The sequence below is a fragment of the Quercus lobata genome, chromosome 5, assembly GCF_001633185.2.
Source record: "Quercus lobata isolate SW786 chromosome 5, ValleyOak3.0 Primary Assembly, whole genome shotgun sequence".
NCBI classification, from domain to species: Eukaryota; Viridiplantae; Streptophyta; class Magnoliopsida; order Fagales; family Fagaceae; genus Quercus; species Quercus lobata.
In genome coordinates, this window is record NC_044908.1 from 73,785,941 (window position 1) to 73,806,096 (window position 20,156).

The window sequence follows — 20,156 nt, forward strand, 5'->3', positions numbered from 1 at the left end:
TGAAAGTTGTTAAAATTTATAAAATATTGTTTTTATTCAGTTATTCAATTCAAACCTATTTATTTGTATTTCAATTCATTATTTAATTAATTATGACTTCATCACTTATATTAAACCCCATTCCAAAATCTTGAACTTCTCATTTTTATAATTCCTTGAACAGTTTAGTTCTCAAAACCAAGCCTCTCTATACATAACTAAATTATCTCAAACAATGTTCCAACATCATTCATAATAGAGTTTTAATTTTGTGAGTGTTTGGATTGTGCTTATTCTTGCGTTTGCAGTTCCACGTTTTGTTTTTTTTTTTTTTTTTTCCTGCACGTGAACAGTAACCTCACATGGATTTACTGTTCAGATACTGTTCACGTACTATTTATATACTGTTCACGCATTAAAAATATTTAAAATGGGCCCACGATACTATTCACAGATTTAAAATTTATTTTGCTACAGTACTTTCAATTTTCAATTTCAGTAACAATAAACTCAATCCAAACGGACCTTTTATCAACTATTTATTTACCGACACTCCTTTTATTAGTCAAGGATAAATAATGATGATAATAATCAAGATGGACAAATTGATACATTTCTTAAACTTGAATTTTGATTAACAAATACGTAAGTTACAAGTTCCGGGTCTTTCATGTAATTTCTGCTTATTCTTTTGTCAAATCAGTCTCCCTCACTTCCAACTTACGAGTCCTACCTAGTAAAAACTAGTTGCATGTCCATTATTCGGATCTGACTTGCTTTTGAACTCTGTCACTCTCTCTATGCATCCACATCTCTGTGTCCGAATCTTTGCCAGAGAACTTCACTCAAAACCACAAACCTGGTATGAAGCACTACTCTTTTTTTTTTTATCATTTCAAGTTCAGAAATTTCATATGATCTCTGTACTTTTCTCTGGTTCCATGTAATTTTTATGTTACTTCAATTCAATTCTGCAATACCCATGTCTATAGTTTGGGGCCTGGATTGGAATGTGTAAGATTTTCCCAAGTTGGAAATACCCTTTGCCTATACTTTGAGCAATTTCACTACTCATTGTAGCTTCAGGTTTTCTAGTTTTGGAAACACTCATTAGAGTAAAAGAACAAACTTTATGCAATTCATTGACCCTTTTGAAACTATATTCATTGTAAAATTAGAGTTTTGGATTTGAGTCATTTGTAATTGCAATGGGTGATGCTTTACTATTGGTTTACAGGTGTATGAAGGACTAGGAGTTGCAAATTTTAGTTAGATCCGATAATAGGGACAGTATGGATTTGCATTTGAAGGACTTGTTTGATAGATTCCAGGAGCAATTTGGGTCTGGTCCTGGGCTTGGTCCTGGATCCGGGACATGTCTTATGAAGGTAGAGGGCGTTGCTCCTAATTTTATTAAGTCGATTTTTAAAGCTTCTGCAGCACTATATAGGACTGATCCATGGAGAAGGTTGCGACCAGGGCATTTTTTTGGTATCCGGGTTGGCAAAGATTTGGATTGGTCTGCCAAGAAACAGCTTTTCCCATGTGTTCAATTCATTGGAGGTGATGGGGGGGATATAGGGTTCAACATGTTTCGATCTGAAAATGATGCTAAGAAGATGACAGGCTCAAGAGAGACTATCCGGGTTCCAAATGTTGAGCTTTTAAGAGTCACGTATGAACGTGAGTCATTGATGTTTCCTTCAAATAGGAAGATGATCAAGTCTTTGTCACTAGAAGCATCAGGGACTGATCGTTTTCCTGTTATTGATGTTGCTCGTTGCACATCGTCAGGGGATATGCAGTTTAGGGACCCGAGTCTTGAAGAGCTTAGGTTTGTATATGCATTCATGAGAGCCATCTCTCTGGTGCACCCGTTGCTTCAGGTTGATAGAGAAGGTGGTCCAAAGTGGTCTAAGTTGATGCACTTTGAACCATTTATTGAGACAGTTGATGTTCAGTGGCCTCCAGAATTTTCAAAGGGTTATGACCTTGTTGCAGTTACAGTCTCACACCCACCTGGTCAGGTGTACGAAGAAAAGGCTACTTCAACAGCTAGCTCTACCCCCACCAAATATGCAGAACCACCAAAGGAGGACGCTTTTGATGATGTGAAAGTATGCTCAAATGCTGGCTCGAGACAGTGTGCAATGTGCGATAAGGAAGTTCATGGAGAACAGTCTCTTTGCTGTGGCCAGTGTCGTGCAATGGTTTACTGCAGTCCTATATGCCAGAAGCAGCACTGGAAGGAAACTCATAAAAGCATATGTGGTCTCTACAAGGTTATGATGGAAAAAGAAGAAGAGCTGGCAATGAAAATTTTCATGTTCCCCTGTGCTGCTGACCAGCCTTGTAAATGGCTTGAATCATTAGATATCCATCAGAAAGGCATGTGGAGAAGAAGGTGTAGTTGCTATTCTCACTGCCCTTTTGGTCTCCTTCCTGTTAAAGGTGGGCTATGGGATTCGTGGGGTGGGCTTGATGATGAAGATTACCCTCGTGATTCTCCTTTTCACAATCATTTGAGAGATGGCATCTCAAGCCCGATCCTTCTTTCTGGTTGGTTAGAGTACTATAACCTTAGGTCACTGCCTTTGTCAAGCCCAGTCGCTGACATTCTCTCTCACCCGTTGACAGTTTATCACATTTTAACAGCTCTGAGTATCAGCTCAAAAAACCTTCTACTCAAGGGGAAGGAGGTAATTCTTCACTACCTTGGGCCTGAGGGAGAGTTGGACTGGATGCCAGCATTTGCAGAGGTTGGTCATTTACTCAATGGATTGGGCAACATTCAAATAGTAATGGTGGGACCTGAAGTTCCAACAAATTTGTCTGGGACAACTTCTGGAATAGGTAGCAGAGTGAGGGTGAACCTTGTGAGGGGTGTTTATCAGGAGGAAGCCACCTATCTGCCTACTCCCCATGTTGTTGTTGCGCTAAACTGTGGATTGGATAGTTATGTGAGTTGGGTTGGAGCTCTTGATTTAATCAAATCCAGGGGCACTCCTGCCTTCTTCACAGATCAAAATGAAATTTCATGTACAAATGCCAAAAAGGTTCTTCGTAGTGCTGGACTGCATATCACACTTCCTGTGACACCAAATCCCTTCCGCACTCCTGTGAAAAATCAAGGGACTTCTTGCAATCTTCCTTTATATAGCAATGGTTTTGTGCTTGGGGTGAATACATGAGCTGGGAGTTATCAAAGGCCTTAGCATATTTCTGGTGTCGTGTTTAATCCCTAAGGTGATGGCAATGATTTGCGAGATTGGGACTAGGTGGAAGGTAATAATTGGGAGTTATATTTTTATACTTTTTTTTCCTCCCACAATTGAGTTCTAGATACAATTTCTGCAGACATGAGCTATTTGTCAATTCTTTCCTTGTGAAAATTCTGTATAACATTGTATCTTCATTATTTGTTGTCAATCTATTGTGAGCAGTTCATAAGTCACGACAAGCATGACCGACTGTTCATTGTTGCTCTTTCTGAGAATATACTCGCTTTCTATTCATCCCTCCAATGTGTTCTTCTCTGCATTTAAAGCTCACCTTACTCTATATATGCTCACCCACGTTTATAAAAATATATATAGTAAAAGATTACAAAAAGAGAACATAAGGACTTGATCAATCTCATTATCTTCCATGACCACCCCCCCCCCATCCTCTCCCCCAAAAAAAGGAAGAAAGTCTAGAAAACCTAAAGAGGAAAGTCCAAGCTTGTAATGCAATGGTGAATCTATTGATCACCTTTTGCTACATTGCCCTATAGCTTCTAATTTGTGGTCCATGATTTTGGCTTTGTTTGGAGTTTCATGGGTGTGCCTAAATCTGTTGTTGAACTTTTAGCATGTTGGCAAGGTTGTTTTGGTTGTCATCGAAATGGTCATATTTGGATGATTATCCCCCATTGTTTGATGTGGTGTCTGGAGGGAAAGGAATAGCAAGAGTTTTGAAGACACCGAAAGTTCTATGCCTGATCTTAAGTTGTTATTTCTTAGAACTTTATTAGATTGGCTGCAGGAACCTCTCTTTATTTTCTATTATTGACTTGTTAGATTCATGCAATTTTTGTAACTTATTGTCTATACCAGTACATTCCATGTATACTTGGGTGACTCATTTTTCTTATTAATACGACCTTATTACTTACAAAAAAAGAAAAGAAATAAAGAAATGAAAGAACTACTGCAAATATGTTAACGCATTAGTTAAGGTCTATTTTTGTCCAAATGTACATAAATAAATAAATAAATGAAAGCATTTTTTTTTCTTATTTGCTTGAGTTAAAGGCTTTAAAGGTTTGTTCTGGCAGTTAATCTGTAAGAACTTTCTTCCTCAGGGACCTTTTTTTTTTTTTTTTTTAATTTTTAATATGCAATGGTAGGGAAATTTTTAAATGTCACCTTGCATAAGCAAGAATGTAGAGAGACAAGGTCATACTACCAAAAAGACTATGGTCTATGGACTTAAAATCAGATATCAAGAAAAACACAATGCACTGGTCGTTTATGATAGCATGGAAGCTTTGGTTTAGGGACCTAGTTGGCATGGAAGCTTTTATATATTCCAAAAAAAAAAATTCTATTGGAGTTTTTATTAATTAATTTATTTTTACCTTGATACAAAAGTTAGTTGAAAACAAAGTGGAAAAGAAGTGTGTTACAAATAGTGATGCTATAAAGTCTGTGAAGATGATGCTTGGAACTTAGCTAAGCTTCATCTGTCATACTGTATACAATGACTTAAAATTGATGGTATACTTAACCTTTAAAAAAAAAAGATAAATGCCTCAAGATTTCCTCAAAGGCTTTGATGTAATATTATATTAATATAGCTTGTTTTATATACTCAAGACATATATATATATATCCATTGATTTCTCTGTTCTTTTTTCTTTCTTACTTTTCTTTTTCAATCTTCTGAAGTTGATGTGGATAGCTTGGAGATCTGCAGCACAAAGTATTTTAACTGGCCTGGCTGTTAGGTATTATCTTCATGATTGGATGCTATGTGTCAAATCTAAGTGGGAAAAAAGGAATAAAATTTCCAAGTTCATTTAGCCTAATCAAATTTGGTCATTATGCGACAGCCATTAATCAAAATCAACATGCTAAACATGCAATTGAAAAAAATTCCATTAACTTTTTCCCCTTTTTGAGTCTCTAAAGCCTAAAGCTTTGATATTTCTGTCAATGAGATTTTTCTTTGATACAGACTTACGGTAATGCCATTGGCCTAGTGATGTGCCAACTCAACAATCAACATTACTAACACCCATCTTCTCAGAAAAAACAAAAAAAAACTAACACCCTTTTTTTGTTTTTTTACTGAATACTAACACAAAATTATTACCTAGCGATTGTACCAACTCAAATTAAATTCTTAACTTATGTATATATATATATATATATATATATATATTGACCTCCAAAAAAAGAAAAGAAAAATTTTTTGGGTAAATTTGTCTTTTTTAGAAAGTTATGTACACTTTGAATTCCAGCCACATTCCCAACTCCAAAAGCCCATACCCCCATTGGGCAACTTGCTATATAAAGGTTCAACCAACCATGATCCTTTCCCACTTATAAGCCAACCCCGCATCTTTATTACCACCAAAACAAACTGTTACTCTCATCTCAAGCAATGGATCTCTCACCTCTCCACCCTTCTTGGCAATACCTCTACCCCTCTCATCTCCTTTTCCCCTACCAGTTCACCCCTGAAAACTATGTTCATTGGACACAAACCCCAGAGTCTCACGTTTTCTCAGCTGATCTCCCTGGTAAGCCTTCTTACAATATTACCATACCTTCCTTTCCTATCTTCTTATCCTTTATGTTTTATTTCATTTTCTTGTTATATGCTATCATGGGAATTGAATATAGTATTATACTTGTTCTCTTTTGGTTGTTATGGCAGGTATTAGAAAAGAAGAAATAAAGGTTGAAGTTGAGGACTCAAGGTACCTCATAATTAGAACTGAGGCAATAGATGAATCCTCAGTGCCTGCTAAGAGCTTCATGAAGAAGTTTAGGCTTCCAGGCAGGGTTGATATTGATGGAATCTCTGCTGGGTATGAACATGGGGTTCTAACAATTACAGTGCCAAGGTCTTTCAGGAGGAGGGGCTTGTATATTGATTTGGCAAACCAGCCAGAACAGCCAGAAGTTGTTGCACGTGCTGCTTGAATTGAAACATGGTGTTGGCTTTAGGACTTGGATGCTAAGATTAAGCTCTTTAGAAAGTTATTATAATCATTTCTGGCATGTGCTAGATTTGAAGTCCCTATGAACAAAAAGATTTTAAATTTATTGGTGTCTCTATTGTTTCCAAAAAGATAGGAGTATTCAAGATTTATGGCAATGGTGTATGTGTATGGATGTGGGGTAAAAATGAATTTGCATCCTGAGTTCCTATGTTGATGTCACTTTGGTTTTAACTTTTAAGACCATATTCCAACTTTAATCAATTAATATTGGGTCTGTTTGATCAATAAATCCCACATTCTTACCAAACTGAACTCTAAATCGAAAGAAGAAAATACTATTGTATTAGAGTGTTTTTTATTTTTTATTTTATTTAAGTTCATCATTTTAAATTTTGCATTTAAGGCAAACGGCCTAAAATTGTAAAATGGTAATCCTCACTTCATATGTTGGATTGGCATTTCATTGACTGGTGCAAAAAGTCTCATCCGACTTCAGTTAACTTTTTCCCTTCTGCCAAACAGATCCTCTAGGCTCTATTGCAAAGCTTGCACTATTGTCCATTGCACTCTTTTGAAGAGAGGTGAGAGAAAAGAGACGTCCTTCCACAACTTATTTAAACAATTGATGAAGTTTTTTGTTGTCAATTAAGAGATTTATAATTTGATTTTCACTTACGCTTAAAAATTAATTGGTATTTTGATCTAATATTAAAAAATAATTATTAGAAATGGTCATCATAAATTAAAACTACCTCTAAAAAAAATTTAAAAAATAAAATCTCTTCTCATCAATATTTAGTGGTAGATATTTTTGAGGGCGGAGATGTTATCTTTTCTCATAAATATTTGGTGGTAGATATCTTTTCTCAGCAATAATGGTGTATTGGTAGATGTTATCCAAACAGCCCCGACAAATAGGTGATAGATATTTTTGAGGGCTGAATCTGAATCTCTTGATTGTCTAAAAAAAAAAAGTCATACTAACGAGTGTTCTTAGAACACTCATTAATAATTCATTTTAAAAAAATTTTGATATCACTTTATGGGAAATGAAAAAAACTGTCAAAATATTAATTACTTTTTTTCATTTTCTATAAAACTTTTCTTTAAATGAATTATTAACCAGTATCTTAATATCTTAAGGGTTGTTAGTATTTTCCAAAAAATAATATTGGAGATGGGCAACCATAAGGGCCACAAGATTCAAAGTCCCAAAGAATTGCGTCTAACCATTAAATTATTTGCAACTTGGCTTGTGTCCAGAGTCATCACGTGAATCTCTCCAATTGGCACACAACTATCACCCAATAAAGAAGAAAGAGCATTCAATTTGAGGTACTCATTTGGAGGCCCCATGCAGTGGGCACAAAATCCTGTGCATTTTATAAGGACATCTTGCTTAAAAGTATAAACAGTGATTACGATATGTAACATGGAGAATAAGACTGGCCTATTGATGTCTATTGCATGTGAAAAAAGTGGTAAACAAGCATGATTTCAGCTAAATAGGACCAACTAGGCTAATAAAGCTGACTGCCGAAATATTTAAGGCGGCTCTGAAAATTGAGATGAAACAACTCAACAAGTATCACAGTAAGTCTGACTGACATGATTAGCAAGTTCCCAAAAAATCAGCTATCTCAGAAATGCAAATACCAGTTGAAATAAAAAGAAACAAGAATTCTAGGAAATTTTCCAACCTCAATATATTGATGGCTAGGTAAAGACAACAATTTCTGCATTGATTATATGCACACACTAAACACAGCTTACAAAGATTCTCGCAACCACAAAACAATAATTATCACCAAGAATATTCTCCTTCCCATTGAACGTGTAACTTCAATGGCAAATCTACACAATTAATTCTAACTAAGCAATCAAATTTACACTGCATGCATCAATGGCTAAACTTGACCATTTGCTATGACTTTTAGGACTTCAACAGCCTCTCTTAGCCTTCTCTCAATATTATTTCTAGCAGCCGGACCTCGTGCATTCCTGTATTCATGTACCGTTGATTATTATATCATAGTTATCATATTCAAACAATAGGTCAAACTTAGTGGACCATAAAATGAATCAAGTTCCAATACGCGTCAACAGAAATAAAATTAACAAAAAGAGATTCCTTCTGCCAGAAAATAACCTCTTCTCATTGTTTGCTTTCCTTGTAAGTTCCTCAACTAGACTTTGAAGCCTTTTTAAATGGGTTGGTAACTTGTGTATAGCTTCTACACCTTTGTGAGTTGAACATATCTTTTTCAAAAGCTCAGAAGCAATGAAATATCCATCCTCCTTGCTCCTGTAAAGAATTGTTAAGAAAAATATAGGACTTTTAACATTCCTTCAAATATCAATGTAGAAGACCAAATAAAACTGTTATTCTTGATTTTAAAGATAGATACTAAACCTTAGGAACTCCCATAAAATAACTTCTACAGATCCATGACTATCAATTAGCACTTCAATCAAATGTGGATAGCGGGCAAGGTTTCTGAGAGTTGAGAGTGCATGCTTTAAAACTTCCTGATCCGGTATGCTTCTGCTGACTGAACGGATGAGCTTCAGCAAAGTGTTGATTGCTCCCGCAGCCACAAGTTCTTCACAACATCTCTGAGAATGTTCGGTAGCCATATCTGTAAATAAGAGTTGGACATAAGTATATGAAATCCATAATTACTTTCAAGGCCACAATACATTTTAACTCATTAATGAAGCAACACAAAAACAGAATAAATTCTTTCAAAATCTCTGATCTAAAATTTTATCAATTGAATTTAGATTCAAAAGCACTGCGCTTGGCACTAGCCATTCTATTGTGTCGTTTATAGAGTTATTGTCATTTTGTATACTATAATTTTTTCTTCTTGTAATTATTTAGGCTACCTTCTAACACTAATACACGAGTAGTCGCTCTTTTTAGTAATTCTTATCAACAACAAAAAAATTTTGATTCAAAAACAAACCAAGGACCAGATACATCCATGGACAGAAGCACAGAAAATCACAAATATACTACTACATTTTGTGTTCTTTGCTGCCTGTATATACCAAGCAAGCATGTTTTGAGAATTGGCATTACAATTTAGATTGAGAAATCCAAGAATAATCTGTTAGACCAAAGAATTAAAACCAAAATAAAGTAAAACTTCTGTATCACATTCAAACGTCACATAAATAGCACGGTAAATGATCATCTAACCATCACTCTTAACTCACCCAGAGTTGCACAAGTATGAAGAATGCCGCTGACACTTTTCATGCTCAGTAGTTCTGCAACTGCTGAAAGAAGTCTATTTATGAGACGCCTACTGTCATCCACATTTGTAGACGACTTTCGCACTCTCAAGCGCAAATCCAGTAACTGCCCTTTTAACTCCTTCCGTCTCAGGTAACCTTTCCAGTGTGACTATCAAACAAATCAAATTAACAAGCTAAGTTGAGCCAACCCAATCGTATAAATAAAAGGCAGTGAATAATGACAAAGATAACCTAAAAAATCAAATCCAAAAATCTACTTGACTTCCCCAAATTCACTGGACCTCCCATCAAGATTAGAACTTTCACATATGAAATTATGTGATTAATACCATTATTCCATAATATATATGGAAAAATATTTTTTTATTCTGTTCTCCACATATATTACTTTTCTCACTTGCAAAAAAGAATCTTGAAATTTCTCAAATTCCCCAATGTACTAGAATTCAGATATTTTCACAATGCCATTGTTTTTCAGATCCTAAGTTTGACACTGTGTAAAAGCAGCTATAGCATGCTTGGTTCATCAATGCAGCTCATTCCTTGTATGATAGTAGCCTAAAAGCTAAAAGCTTTGACTTAAAAGTTCTGTGCTTACACATTACAATGTTCCCCTAGAGAATCCAGATAAGGAACTAGAAGGTAAGAACGGTTTTCAGTCTGCTCGGAAAACTTAAACCCAGGCCAGTGGAGCAGTCACCACTAGCCTTTAATCGACTTCCCCCACAATATTCCATGTCATAAGCTGAAATTCCCCCGTTCTTACCACTTTATTGAAACAGAACTAGCCAAAAGATAATTCCAGGCCACTGTAGCACTATAGAGTATAGATGTATTATCCAATATTACCATAGAGGTAAGATATATAGTGATGCATAGAAGAAACTAAAATATCTTACTTGGATAAAAACTATATGATGCTTCTCTCTTGCAGCATATCTTCTAGCAAGCCATGCACGAATATGAGACTGTATAATGACTGCAGATTTTGCCCTTAATTTAAGCAACAAAACACCCTTCCACCACCTCTGCACTTTCAGAACTGAACATAGTAATATTTCCAGTTCAATACTCCCAAAACACGCTCTTGAACTCTTCAACAAGCAACCACTAGGAATGACTGTGCGTAAGCTAGAAGCTCCTGCAACGACCCGACACCAGAAACAATTATAATCTGAAGAACACCACCACTTGAAACTAAAACAAGCAGATAAAAACATATTGATAAGAAATGAGAACAACCTAAGAGCCTATTTCGAGAAATGTGCCCCCTGACAAATCGTTGAATTTCAATTGCAGCATGTCTTTGACACTGAAATGTCTTCCAGCATATCATGCAACGAAAAGCACTTTGTATCTTTATTACAGCCTCTCTTTGGAACAAGAATTCCCTTTTTTGGAGCCTATTTCGAGAAATGTGCCCCCTAACAAACCGTTGAATTTCAATTGCAGCATGTCTCTGATGCTGAAATGTCTTCCAGCATATCATGCCACGAATAGCACTTTGAATCTTTGTTACAGCCTCTATTTGGAACAAGAATTCCATTCTTTGGAGCCTATTTCGAGAAATATGCTCCCTGGCAAACCGTTGAATCTCAATTGCAGCATGTCTCTGACACTGAAATGTCTTCCAACATATCATGCAACGAATAGCTTTTTGTATCTTTGTTGCAGCCTCTCTTTGGAACAAGAAGTCCCTTCTTATTAACCAACAACGGCAGTGTCTCTGGAATAATATAAATGAAGTGCTGAATTTACATAATGTTACAACTAAAAACAGAATTATAATAACAAAGCATTGATCCAGATGATAGAAGTGCTGTGGCAAAAGAATCTAGTTCCATAGTTCCCCAAAAGTACAATAAAAACAAAGTATTACAAAACATACATCACAAATCCCAGAGATCTTACTTGGATTGCAACAATGAGATGCCTGCATCTACAAGCTTCTTTCCGGGCAATCCATCCACGTACATAAGATTGAATGAGGGTGGCTGAGAATGTCGCAATTTTGTATTGTTGGTGAGCCCTCCAACATCTTTTCATTCGAAAATTACTTTGTATTTTTATTGTTGCTTGCCTTTCATTTAGAAACCTTCTTCTCGATAGCCAACCAAGGAAATGACTCTGAATTTTAGTTGCAGCAAAGTGCTGATTGTGGAGAGATCTGCACACGATAAAATTCTTCCAAGCAAGCTGAATTTTAACAGCTGCTTTTGTTTGAAGAACACTTGCACCCTTTTCATTGCACAAGTTTGAAGCTTTCTCTAACTGAGCAAGCTCATGAATGTATCTAGATCTTGCTAACCACCTGCGACTATATTTCTGAACAACAATGGCAGCATTAACATGGACAAGAGTGGTCACATCACAAGTTACAATATTTCCACCATGATGTCTATGGTTGATCCAATTCCTTGCTGCTTTCTGGATAAGCAACACCGATCTCTTTAACTTGACAAAATTCTGTCTCTCAACAATGAACATAAAATATCTCCTACATCTTTCTGACTGTTTCAAACTTCCTGTATTATCCAAATAGGCCATGTTACTGGGAATTTCAATTACTCTGCATGAATGCATATAAAAGAATTACTAACACAGCACATACCGCTTGAAAGCCCTTTAACTTGAATGGTATCAAATTTAACAAAAGCTGATTTCTTTCTCACAGTTAACCAAGCACGGATAAAAATTTGCAAAAAAGAAACAGCATTCACCATCTTCAAGAAACTGCGACGTTCAATCAATCTTCTGAAATGAGACTGTATAATTTTTGCTGCATTTTCTGGAAGCATGACAGAGAGATTGCTTAATCAGAAAAAGAACATGACTGACCACAACTTTAGGTATAAGAGTAAGAAGGAAATCAATTATGCAAGCTTTATAAATTCCCACAGAGATCAGCAACCAAAGGTCATATTAATCACCTCTGTGAATGCTAATAATGTCTTTGACTGGCGATAAGCATGGCAAAGGAGGGGCTACTTTTGTAACAGGTTTGTAGGTCTGTTCAGCCATATTTTGCCACCAAGCCTGGATTGCCTTAAACTTTCTGACTGCATCTGTTTGAATAGAAACAAGCTAGATCAAAAAATAAAAAGTGAAAAGTAAAGTTAATGGAAGAACAAGTTTCAAACCAGCCAGGTAGCCCTTTCTAACTTGCTGATTTACAGATTCACATATAACAATTTGTTTCTTTTTCCCCTGATGGTAAAATTTTGCATGTAACTCTTCTCCTTAAACATTTTTTAAAGAAGTTTCAAATATAGAGCACGTCACATGATGCTTCCAAAATAACCAAAAAACTAAAACTGATGGGACTCGAGGCTTAAAAAAGTGCATGAGAAAGGTGGAGGTTCTTTTTCTCAGCAAGAAAGTGATCCCAGCCATCATTCAAGAACTTTGTAACATATTCTTTTATTGATACCAAAGAGGAAAATTTTCCAAGTTTATAACCCATAGTCTACAATAAAATTTTTCATCATTTTATTTGACTAGTTACTTTAATTGTCTAAATTTACACTTTGTCAAAACAGAGAATCTCTACAGAAATGAAGCTGTAGCCAGTAGTGTGGTGACCAAGAACATATTATCCAATCAATAAATTGAGCCATACATTTGTAAGGCTATTGCATGCATCAAACCCCAGTTTAGTAATTATTGAAAAGAAGAACAAGATATCTAACTAATTGATATACATTACTCACTAAAAAGTTCAAGTAAAATAAATGAAACCTTCAGTACTGTGCCAATCAGTCTCTTCTTGGTTTTGTACTGCTTCAGAACTGACAGAGCACCGTTCTAAGCATGAATGTTTTCTCTCTGGGCTTATACAATCACAACCTAAGAATTTGTGGAAATTCAACTGATCCTATCAAGGAGAGAGAAAAACATAAGAAGCATGAAACTGGCAGAAATCAATTATCAATCCACAATACTTCAAGCACTACCATATTTTTCTTGATAACCAGTTGCGATGCAAGGAACACCAGCAGAATGGCCACACTCTGATCATTACATGCACCATTATATTCAAGTATGTCACTGATTTGCAGAACCTGTAAAAGCAATAACCAGTTAAAAACCGATACAATTCACCAAAAACAGTTAAAAACCGATATATTTCTCAGCTTAACAACATGTCCAGCCAATACTAAACTAACAATATCATTTCATATCATGGAAAATTATTCTCATAATCTTTTTGTCTGTGAGTTCAAATCACATATTCACATATGGTTGTTCCCAGGCGCTTCTTGGTCTGATACTAATTTGCAACCATCATAGGGAAGCTATGAGTTCAAATCATATCCTTTAATGGAATTTTTAAGTCCGATTAATAAGTAATAAAAATGTATGAAGAAATGAATATTATAAAAATACTTTCAGAAGGCTTCCTCCTACACTTTCATGCAGTTTGAATAGGAAAAAAAATTCCTGCAGATCAATAACAATGACACTCGAAATTGTATTGTAACTAAAGCTATATCATTTGCAATTTAAGTCTTTTTTGCCATTTACATTGAAGTGTTTATACATCAATGCAACTTGGTAAGGATTTATGTGGCTTGAATTACTGCCACAACACAACGTTGGTTAAGTTGACCAAATCCAACTGACTTTGCCTAACTTCAAACAGAAGCTCTCTATTTCTTCTTGGTCTCCACAGCTGGGACTCCTAGTAAATTAAGTATTTCTTCTCCTTGCTGTGTACAATAAGCTCTCCAAACTGGCTTTGTCTAATTCATTTATTGAGTATAATTCTCTCTTGTGTCATAGCTAGAGAATTAGGTTTAACAGAAATGCTCTTCTTGTTGTGGGCTAATACTCTTTGTGAGAGAGAGCCTAGGATGTATTTTGGATTTGGGTTTCTTGAAAGAGCCTTTATGCCCCATTGTGAGTAATCTCTCTATTTTTAGTAAAAATTTCTCCTTGTCTCCATTCGTAGACATGAGCATCTTGCCAAAACACATAAATTCATGTGTTATCTGTGTATGTACTTGTTGAGTTATTTCCATTTTTACTTTTATCGGGGGTGCCATTGCACAACACTTGGGGTAAAATACCACATACTTCATACTGTCTTGGAAACATGTAGAAATTGATAGGATGTTTATATTGAAAAAGCTGTGAAAAACTTACCTCTGGAAAATTTCCCAATAATGTAGTCAGTTTCTGTGAAAATATAAAATTGTGCACCGCATCTGGATAATCAATAGCTGACATAATTGATTCTCTACCACCTGCCTTTTGAGAATCCTGAGACCAAATAATTAAAATAAAGCAAATGGAAACAGATCTGTAGTTGTATATGATCTGAAACAATGGAAAAGAATATATATAGCACCTCCAAAGAACAAGAACAATGAAGATCCTTGCGAAAATAATAATCAAGTAAGCACCATATGGCTTTTCCATCAACCAATGAAGAAAACTTCTCGATCTTGAAACCATAATTTTCACAAATTGCCTGTAAACACAATCAGAATAATAAAGTAAAATGAATAATAAATTATCACAAAACCTGCGAAAACCAGTGTCATACAAATTTCAGTGGCTCTTTGGCATTCAAAATTTAGATTAAAAGGCATTAAAATATTGGACAAAGGCTGAAAAGGGCATTAATATATAAATTTCTACCGGCCAAGAGAGAGAATTTGGTAACTTTGATCCAGTAGATAATACCTCCACAAAGAATATGTGAAACTAGCAGAATCACCGGTCATACTCGCATTGAAACAGGAAAGTTTCCTCCACAGGAGGCTGAAAGAAGCCCAAGTTCTCTACAGGTTATTCTTTTTTAATTAATAAGTTACACATGCATCCTATGAGTTTGAACCCAAGACCTCACCCTCCACCTCTTACAAAGGGATGAGATGCCATTTAAGTTAAAACTCGTGTCTGAAGCTAAAATATAGTGCAAGAAAAGTATTATTCAAACTTTTTACTCACAACTAAAAAAAAAAACAATAACTGATCACTTTTAATGCAATATGGAAACAAATAAGAGCTGGCATATCAATTAATCATGATATGAAGTGCTAGTGATGGTTGTGTGCACAATGCTTGTACGGTGGTATCTAGGGAAGAGATGAAGACAGATGCACATGCTTTGTTAGATGGAAAATAAGCAGTCTCTAAGGCATAATTGAAGAATAACCAAATACAATTCCCATACTGCAGCAATACCTGGATCCAATTCAAAAGCAAATCCAAATGAGTGGAGTTGACACAGTTTGAGTTATCCTGTATAATGAAAGATAATAACTCAAAGGCTCAAATATAATTTCTAGGGAACCAAAAGAAAATAACATAAGAACTTCAATACAGAAAATGAAAGATAAGAATATAACCAAACCAATTTCTTTAGTTTAAACTGATCTCAAAGTCAGAAAAACAAAGAAATTCTATTTTCACATCATTGCATAAATTCCATAGAAAATAAGCTATATAAAAGGAAGCTCTAACACATTGAGCATACCATGTTAATTCCACGAACTTTACAAATTTCCTCAAGTAAAATTGTTTTGTTGACCAGAAGAGGTAGCTGCAGGTTTCATGACAAAATAAGAATTACAATTGAGTAACTGAAGAATATCAAATGCCAAAGGGACCTGCAATATAGCTTTTGTGAAAATTTGGGACAGAGGAAAGTGAACGGCAAACCTGCAAGTGAACAAAAATGTTCCACAGCAAAGAGAGAGTAAGTTCCCTATCACCATTAGCCACATCATCACCCGCAATAATCATTCCATCTTCATCACATAATGATACACCAGCCTGCCTAAGATACTGCAGGGCAATGCCACAATTTGCCAAGTTCTTTTTACGAGTATCTGATGGAACAACAATTTTCTGCCAACACAATAAAGCATTATAATTACATAAAAAATATTTCACTCCCAGATAAATGAAAATTAAACCTGCAAACTCATCAGAAAACATATTGACAAAAAAAAGGATAAAGATAAAGACAAGAAGAGAATATAACAACCGTCAGGATAGAAGAGTCATGTTGCAAGAGCTGAATGGCTCTACAGAGTCGCACACCATCTTGGAGATCTACAAATAAATCTGTAACTCTGAAGTCATATTCAATGAGTGGACACTGCACAATTACACACATTAGTACATTAAAATAGCCAACTTATAAAATCATTTCATTAATGCCTGATCATTAAAGATTAATGGCATAAACATAGGTGCAAGGTCAAACCCAATCATAGGACACAACACTATGCACCAACCCTCAAAGACATGCATACACACACATGCACACAGATAGACAATAAACATCAGTACCAATGTATATGCATATGAAAATCACCATAATGCATAGAATGAGCCTCAGAAGCAATACCTGTTGATAAGATACCTTGTGCCCTACTATCACCAGGTGTGCTAGAATATTGCCTTCCCCATGCATTATATCCGACGAAAGGAAATCTAATTTTGAACCAAACAGACCGAAAGAGTCAACCTACAAAGGACAGATTACGATTACCACACAAAACTGAAACAAGGAACAGAGACATAATTACCTTGGATCACTTGACAACTTGATTTAATACCAGATTGGGTTGTAAACAATAAAGGAGAACCCCCATCCACTCCATCAATACCATACTTAAGGGGAATACTGCTCTGACATTTAGCTCTATCAAGGATAAGAACAAGCAGCAAAAATCTCTTCAAAATTACATTCCCCAAATTTTCATAGTAACCAGGTCTGTATAGACCTTCAACCATCTTGTTATATGCATAAGCTTTTGCTAGACCCGCATGCGAGAAGAACTGCTTCTCAATAACCATTTTCAAGAACGTGATTTCTTGGTCAGAGTTAACATTTACATTGGACAACAAAGAATCACCACCAAATATAATATATAATCCGATCCGAAGCCAAATTGGGTTATAACTCATTAGTGTTCTAGTTGCCTTCTCCTTCAATCCAAAATCTGTTACTAAAGGGCAATGTGCCTTCATTTTTAACCTCCCTTCATCAATAGTCTGCGAAATAAAACATGCCAAAATTATTCAAACACCCCAACAGAAATTTTTACATTTGGAGCACCAAAATTCTTACAATCACAATATGTAACAATCAATATTAAAAATTTCAAAGTCAAGGATTAATGGATTATATAAAGCAATCAAAGCCTATATATCTCACCACGAATTCAAATTCTCTAAATATGCTAGAAAATCTGTAATTTAGGGCAATAATAGCGTAACTATCATGAATGGCTAGCAGCATACAGAAAATACAAATTTCTACAATACAAAAACCTTCACTCACATAACTATGCTTAAATAAAAATATAATTTCCAAAATTGATAAAACTAAACCAGTGAGTCAATGTCTAATTCTCTTTTCTTCTCTAAAGTTTCTCAAAAACCAAATAGAGTAATAAAAAAACCACAAGTATGATAAATTACCAATTGTCTCAAAAGTATAAGACTATAAACTAGTATGAAATGGTGAATTTAATCATTTAACCAACGTGTGACCCATACTCCCTCTTAGTAAGTGGGACCCAACAAATGAAATTTTTATTTTTTCAATGAGAGCTAGAGTAGAGATAAGATTCCAATTTAGGACCAACTTCTCTAATACCATAATAAATTATTGATTGTTCCAAAAACTTAAGCTTATTAAAAAAATGATGAATTCAATCATTTAACCAATATACTAACAAAATAAAAATTCATTTCACTCTGCCACACAAATTTTACAAGAACCTTCTATGTTTTATCAACAACCAAACAGAGTAATAACAAAAACAATAATAGAAATTCCATTTCACACACACATTACAAAAACTTCAGTCACATAACTACGCTTAAATGTTAAATTACCAATTGTCCCAAAATCTTAAACTATTGGGATATAGAGAATTTAATCATTTAACCACATACTTCTAACACTCCCCCTCATAAGTAGGCCGAAACTACATTTTAATAGGTGAGACCCAAACACGTGGGAATTTAAATAGGAGTAGAGTGGAGAAGACAGGGATCGAACTCAGAACCTACCGCTCTAATACCATGTTAAATTACCAATTGTCTCAAAAGCTTAAATTATTGGAATATGGTAAATTTAACCATTTAACCACATATTTCTAACACTTAACAAAACTATTTTTTTCCAAAATTGATGAAACCTTAACCACACGTGAATCAAAGTCTTATTCTATTTCTTCCCTAAATTTTCTCAGTAACCAAATACAGCAATAACAAAGCGACATAGAAATTCATCTGTGCTTAAAAAAACTAATTTTTCAAAAGTTACAAAACTAAACCACGCACGTCAATGTCTAATTCTCCTTTCTTCTCTAAAATTTCCTCAGCAACCAAACACAGTAATTACAAAACCACAAATAGAAATTCAGTTCACACACACATTACTGACACACTAATTTTGCAAAATACGAAACTAAACCGCGCACGTCAAAGTCTAATTCCGAATTTTCTCAGCAACCAAACAGACTAACAAGAAAAAAAAAAAAGAGAGAGCAAACCTTAGTAACATGAGTCATGGCTTTGAAAATGTCCTTGCAACTTCCCAAGCTCAAATAAGACCTCATCCGCTCCTTCAAATCGTCAAAACTGCACACATCTTTCAGAGACGACCGAAGACTCGCGAACATCGAGCTCGGAAACTCCACCGCATCATCCACCTCCTTCCGCCACAGCAAGTCCCTCCGCCTCTTCGGCCTCTGCCACGTGGCAGCCGCGTCAACGCCAATCCCAACTCCACTACCACTGTCCCTCTTCCCCTTCCCCGAAACCACTTCTTCCGCATCGCCGTTGCCACAGCCGCACGACCGAGGGTTCTCGAAGAGAAAGTTGAGCCAAACGGAGAGGGACTTGGCTAGGGATTTGAGCGAGTTTTGCTTCTGGATTTGCGCTTTTCGAGACGACTTGGACTGCTCGAGCTCGAAGGCTTTGAGCCTCCGGGCGGTGGACTTGAGGCGGCGGGTTGAAGGCGGAGCGAGAGAAGGGCGGGGGCGGCGGAACGACGAAGGAGGACACGGAGTTTGTTTGGAGGCCGTGAAGAATTGATGATGGCATGATGGGGAGTGAAAATTGGGGACTTGGGAGGGGCGTTTTGGGGTTTTGTAATTTGAGATATCTTTGAGAAGTGAAGAAGATGAAGATGATGAGAGATGCGGTGACGGAGATAGTAACGGTGGTTCTTCATCTCCGTCCATTTTCTTGGCAAAAGAGTTTTGGGAATGGTTTTTCTTTGTCTGTGTCTGTGTGTGTGTCTGAATATTTTGTGAAGTTTTTTTAACTCGTAACGGTAGAGAAGGAGAGATTATATTATTATGAAGTTTTTTGAGTTTTGAATTTGAAATGTGGGTCACGTGCGCGGGGGTTGTGAAATTACGGAAACAGCCTTTTGTTATTATGAGGCTTTCTTTCTTTTTTCTTTTTTTATCTTTATGGGCTTTTTGGTTTGAATTGACTGAGAGCGCGCGGTGTGGGACAATTTTAAAAAGTTACTATATGATACGATGCCGTTTGCACCACTAAAAATCACATATCTCATAAATTCATAATCTAACCTTCTTCTTTTCTTTTCTTTTTTTTTTGTTGTTGTTGTTGTTGTTGTTGTTGTTGTTGTTGTTGTTGTTTAGAGAGAATTTCAACATAACGTTTTAAAAAAAAGAAAAGTGAAGGATTATATATG

The 20,156-nt window shown here is 35.7% G+C and overlaps 3 protein-coding genes across 5 annotated transcripts; 2 read left to right on the forward strand and 1 right to left on the reverse strand.

Moving 5' to 3' along the window:
* The first annotated feature begins 673 nt into the window (after positions 1-673).
* LOC115992509 (zinc finger MYND domain-containing protein 15-like) lies at positions 674-3,503 on the forward strand. 2 transcript variants are annotated; one of them, XM_031116717.1, is made up of 2 exons: positions 674-843; positions 1,220-3,503. In XM_031116717.1, the coding sequence occupies exon 2, from the start codon at positions 1,272-1,274 to the stop codon at positions 3,168-3,170; it is 1,899 nt and encodes a 632-aa protein (XP_030972577.1). In that variant the 5' UTR covers positions 674-843; positions 1,220-1,271; the 3' UTR covers positions 3,171-3,503. The 2 variants fall into 2 exon arrangements, with proteins under 2 accessions (XP_030972577.1, XP_030972576.1); XM_031116716.1 differs by having other exon boundaries at positions 674-841; positions 1,217-3,503.
* A 2,022-nt stretch (positions 3,504-5,525) lies between these two features.
* LOC115992207 (15.4 kDa class V heat shock protein-like) lies at positions 5,526-6,482 on the forward strand. Its single transcript, XM_031116298.1, has 2 exons — positions 5,526-5,767; positions 5,905-6,482. Exons 1-2 carry the CDS (start codon positions 5,629-5,631, stop codon positions 6,171-6,173), a joined length of 408 nt encoding a protein of 135 aa, XP_030972158.1. The 5' UTR covers positions 5,526-5,628; the 3' UTR covers positions 6,174-6,482.
* A 1,351-nt stretch (positions 6,483-7,833) lies between these two features.
* On the reverse strand, positions 7,834-19,747 carry LOC115991668 (abnormal spindle-like microcephaly-associated protein homolog). 2 transcript variants are annotated; one of them, XM_031115501.1, is made up of 20 exons: positions 18,982-19,747; positions 17,002-17,470; positions 16,821-16,906; positions 16,455-16,568; positions 16,127-16,315; positions 15,942-16,007; positions 15,650-15,706; positions 14,808-14,930; positions 14,603-14,719; positions 13,411-13,518; positions 13,196-13,325; positions 12,388-12,522; positions 12,069-12,245; positions 11,369-11,982; positions 10,700-11,183; positions 10,357-10,598; positions 9,416-9,605; positions 8,607-8,832; positions 8,343-8,498; positions 7,834-8,194 (listed from the first exon to the last, which is right to left on the reverse strand). In XM_031115501.1, the coding sequence occupies exons 1-20, from the start codon at positions 19,672-19,674 to the stop codon at positions 8,101-8,103; spliced, it is 4,470 nt and encodes a 1,489-aa protein (XP_030971361.1). In that variant the 5' UTR covers positions 19,675-19,747; the 3' UTR covers positions 7,834-8,100. The 2 variants fall into 2 exon arrangements, with proteins under 2 accessions (XP_030971361.1, XP_030971360.1); XM_031115500.1 differs by having other exon boundaries at positions 13,196-13,331.
* Positions 19,748-20,156: the final 409 nt, after the last annotated feature.

What these genes read in the sequence shown, in the direction of transcription:
- LOC115992509 (XM_031116717.1), top strand. Translation starts at nt 1,272, where the DNA reads ATGGATTTGCATTTGAAGGACTTGTTTGATAGATTCCAGGAGCAATTT.
- LOC115992207 (XM_031116298.1), top strand. Translation starts at nt 5,629, where the DNA reads ATGGATCTCTCACCTCTCCACCCTTCTTGGCAATACCTCTACCCCTCT. An exon ending in TTTCTCAGCTGATCTCCCTG is followed by an intron (nt 5,768 to 5,904) that starts GTAAGCCTTCTT and finishes TTGTTATGGCAG; the next exon opens with GTATTAGAAAAGAAGAAATA.
- LOC115991668 (XM_031115500.1), bottom strand. Translation starts at nt 19,674, where the DNA reads ATGGACGGAGATGAAGAACCACCGTTACTATCTCCGTCACCGCATCTC. An exon ending in CCATGACTCATGTTACTAAG is followed by an intron (nt 17,471 to 18,981) that starts GTTTGCTCTCTC and finishes TTTATTTCGCAG; the next exon opens with ACTATTGATGAAGGGAGGTT. An exon ending in AAAGCAAACAATGAGAAGAG is followed by an intron (nt 8,195 to 8,342) that starts GTTATTTTCTGG and finishes ACATGAATACAG; the next exon opens with GAATGCACGAGGTCCGGCTG.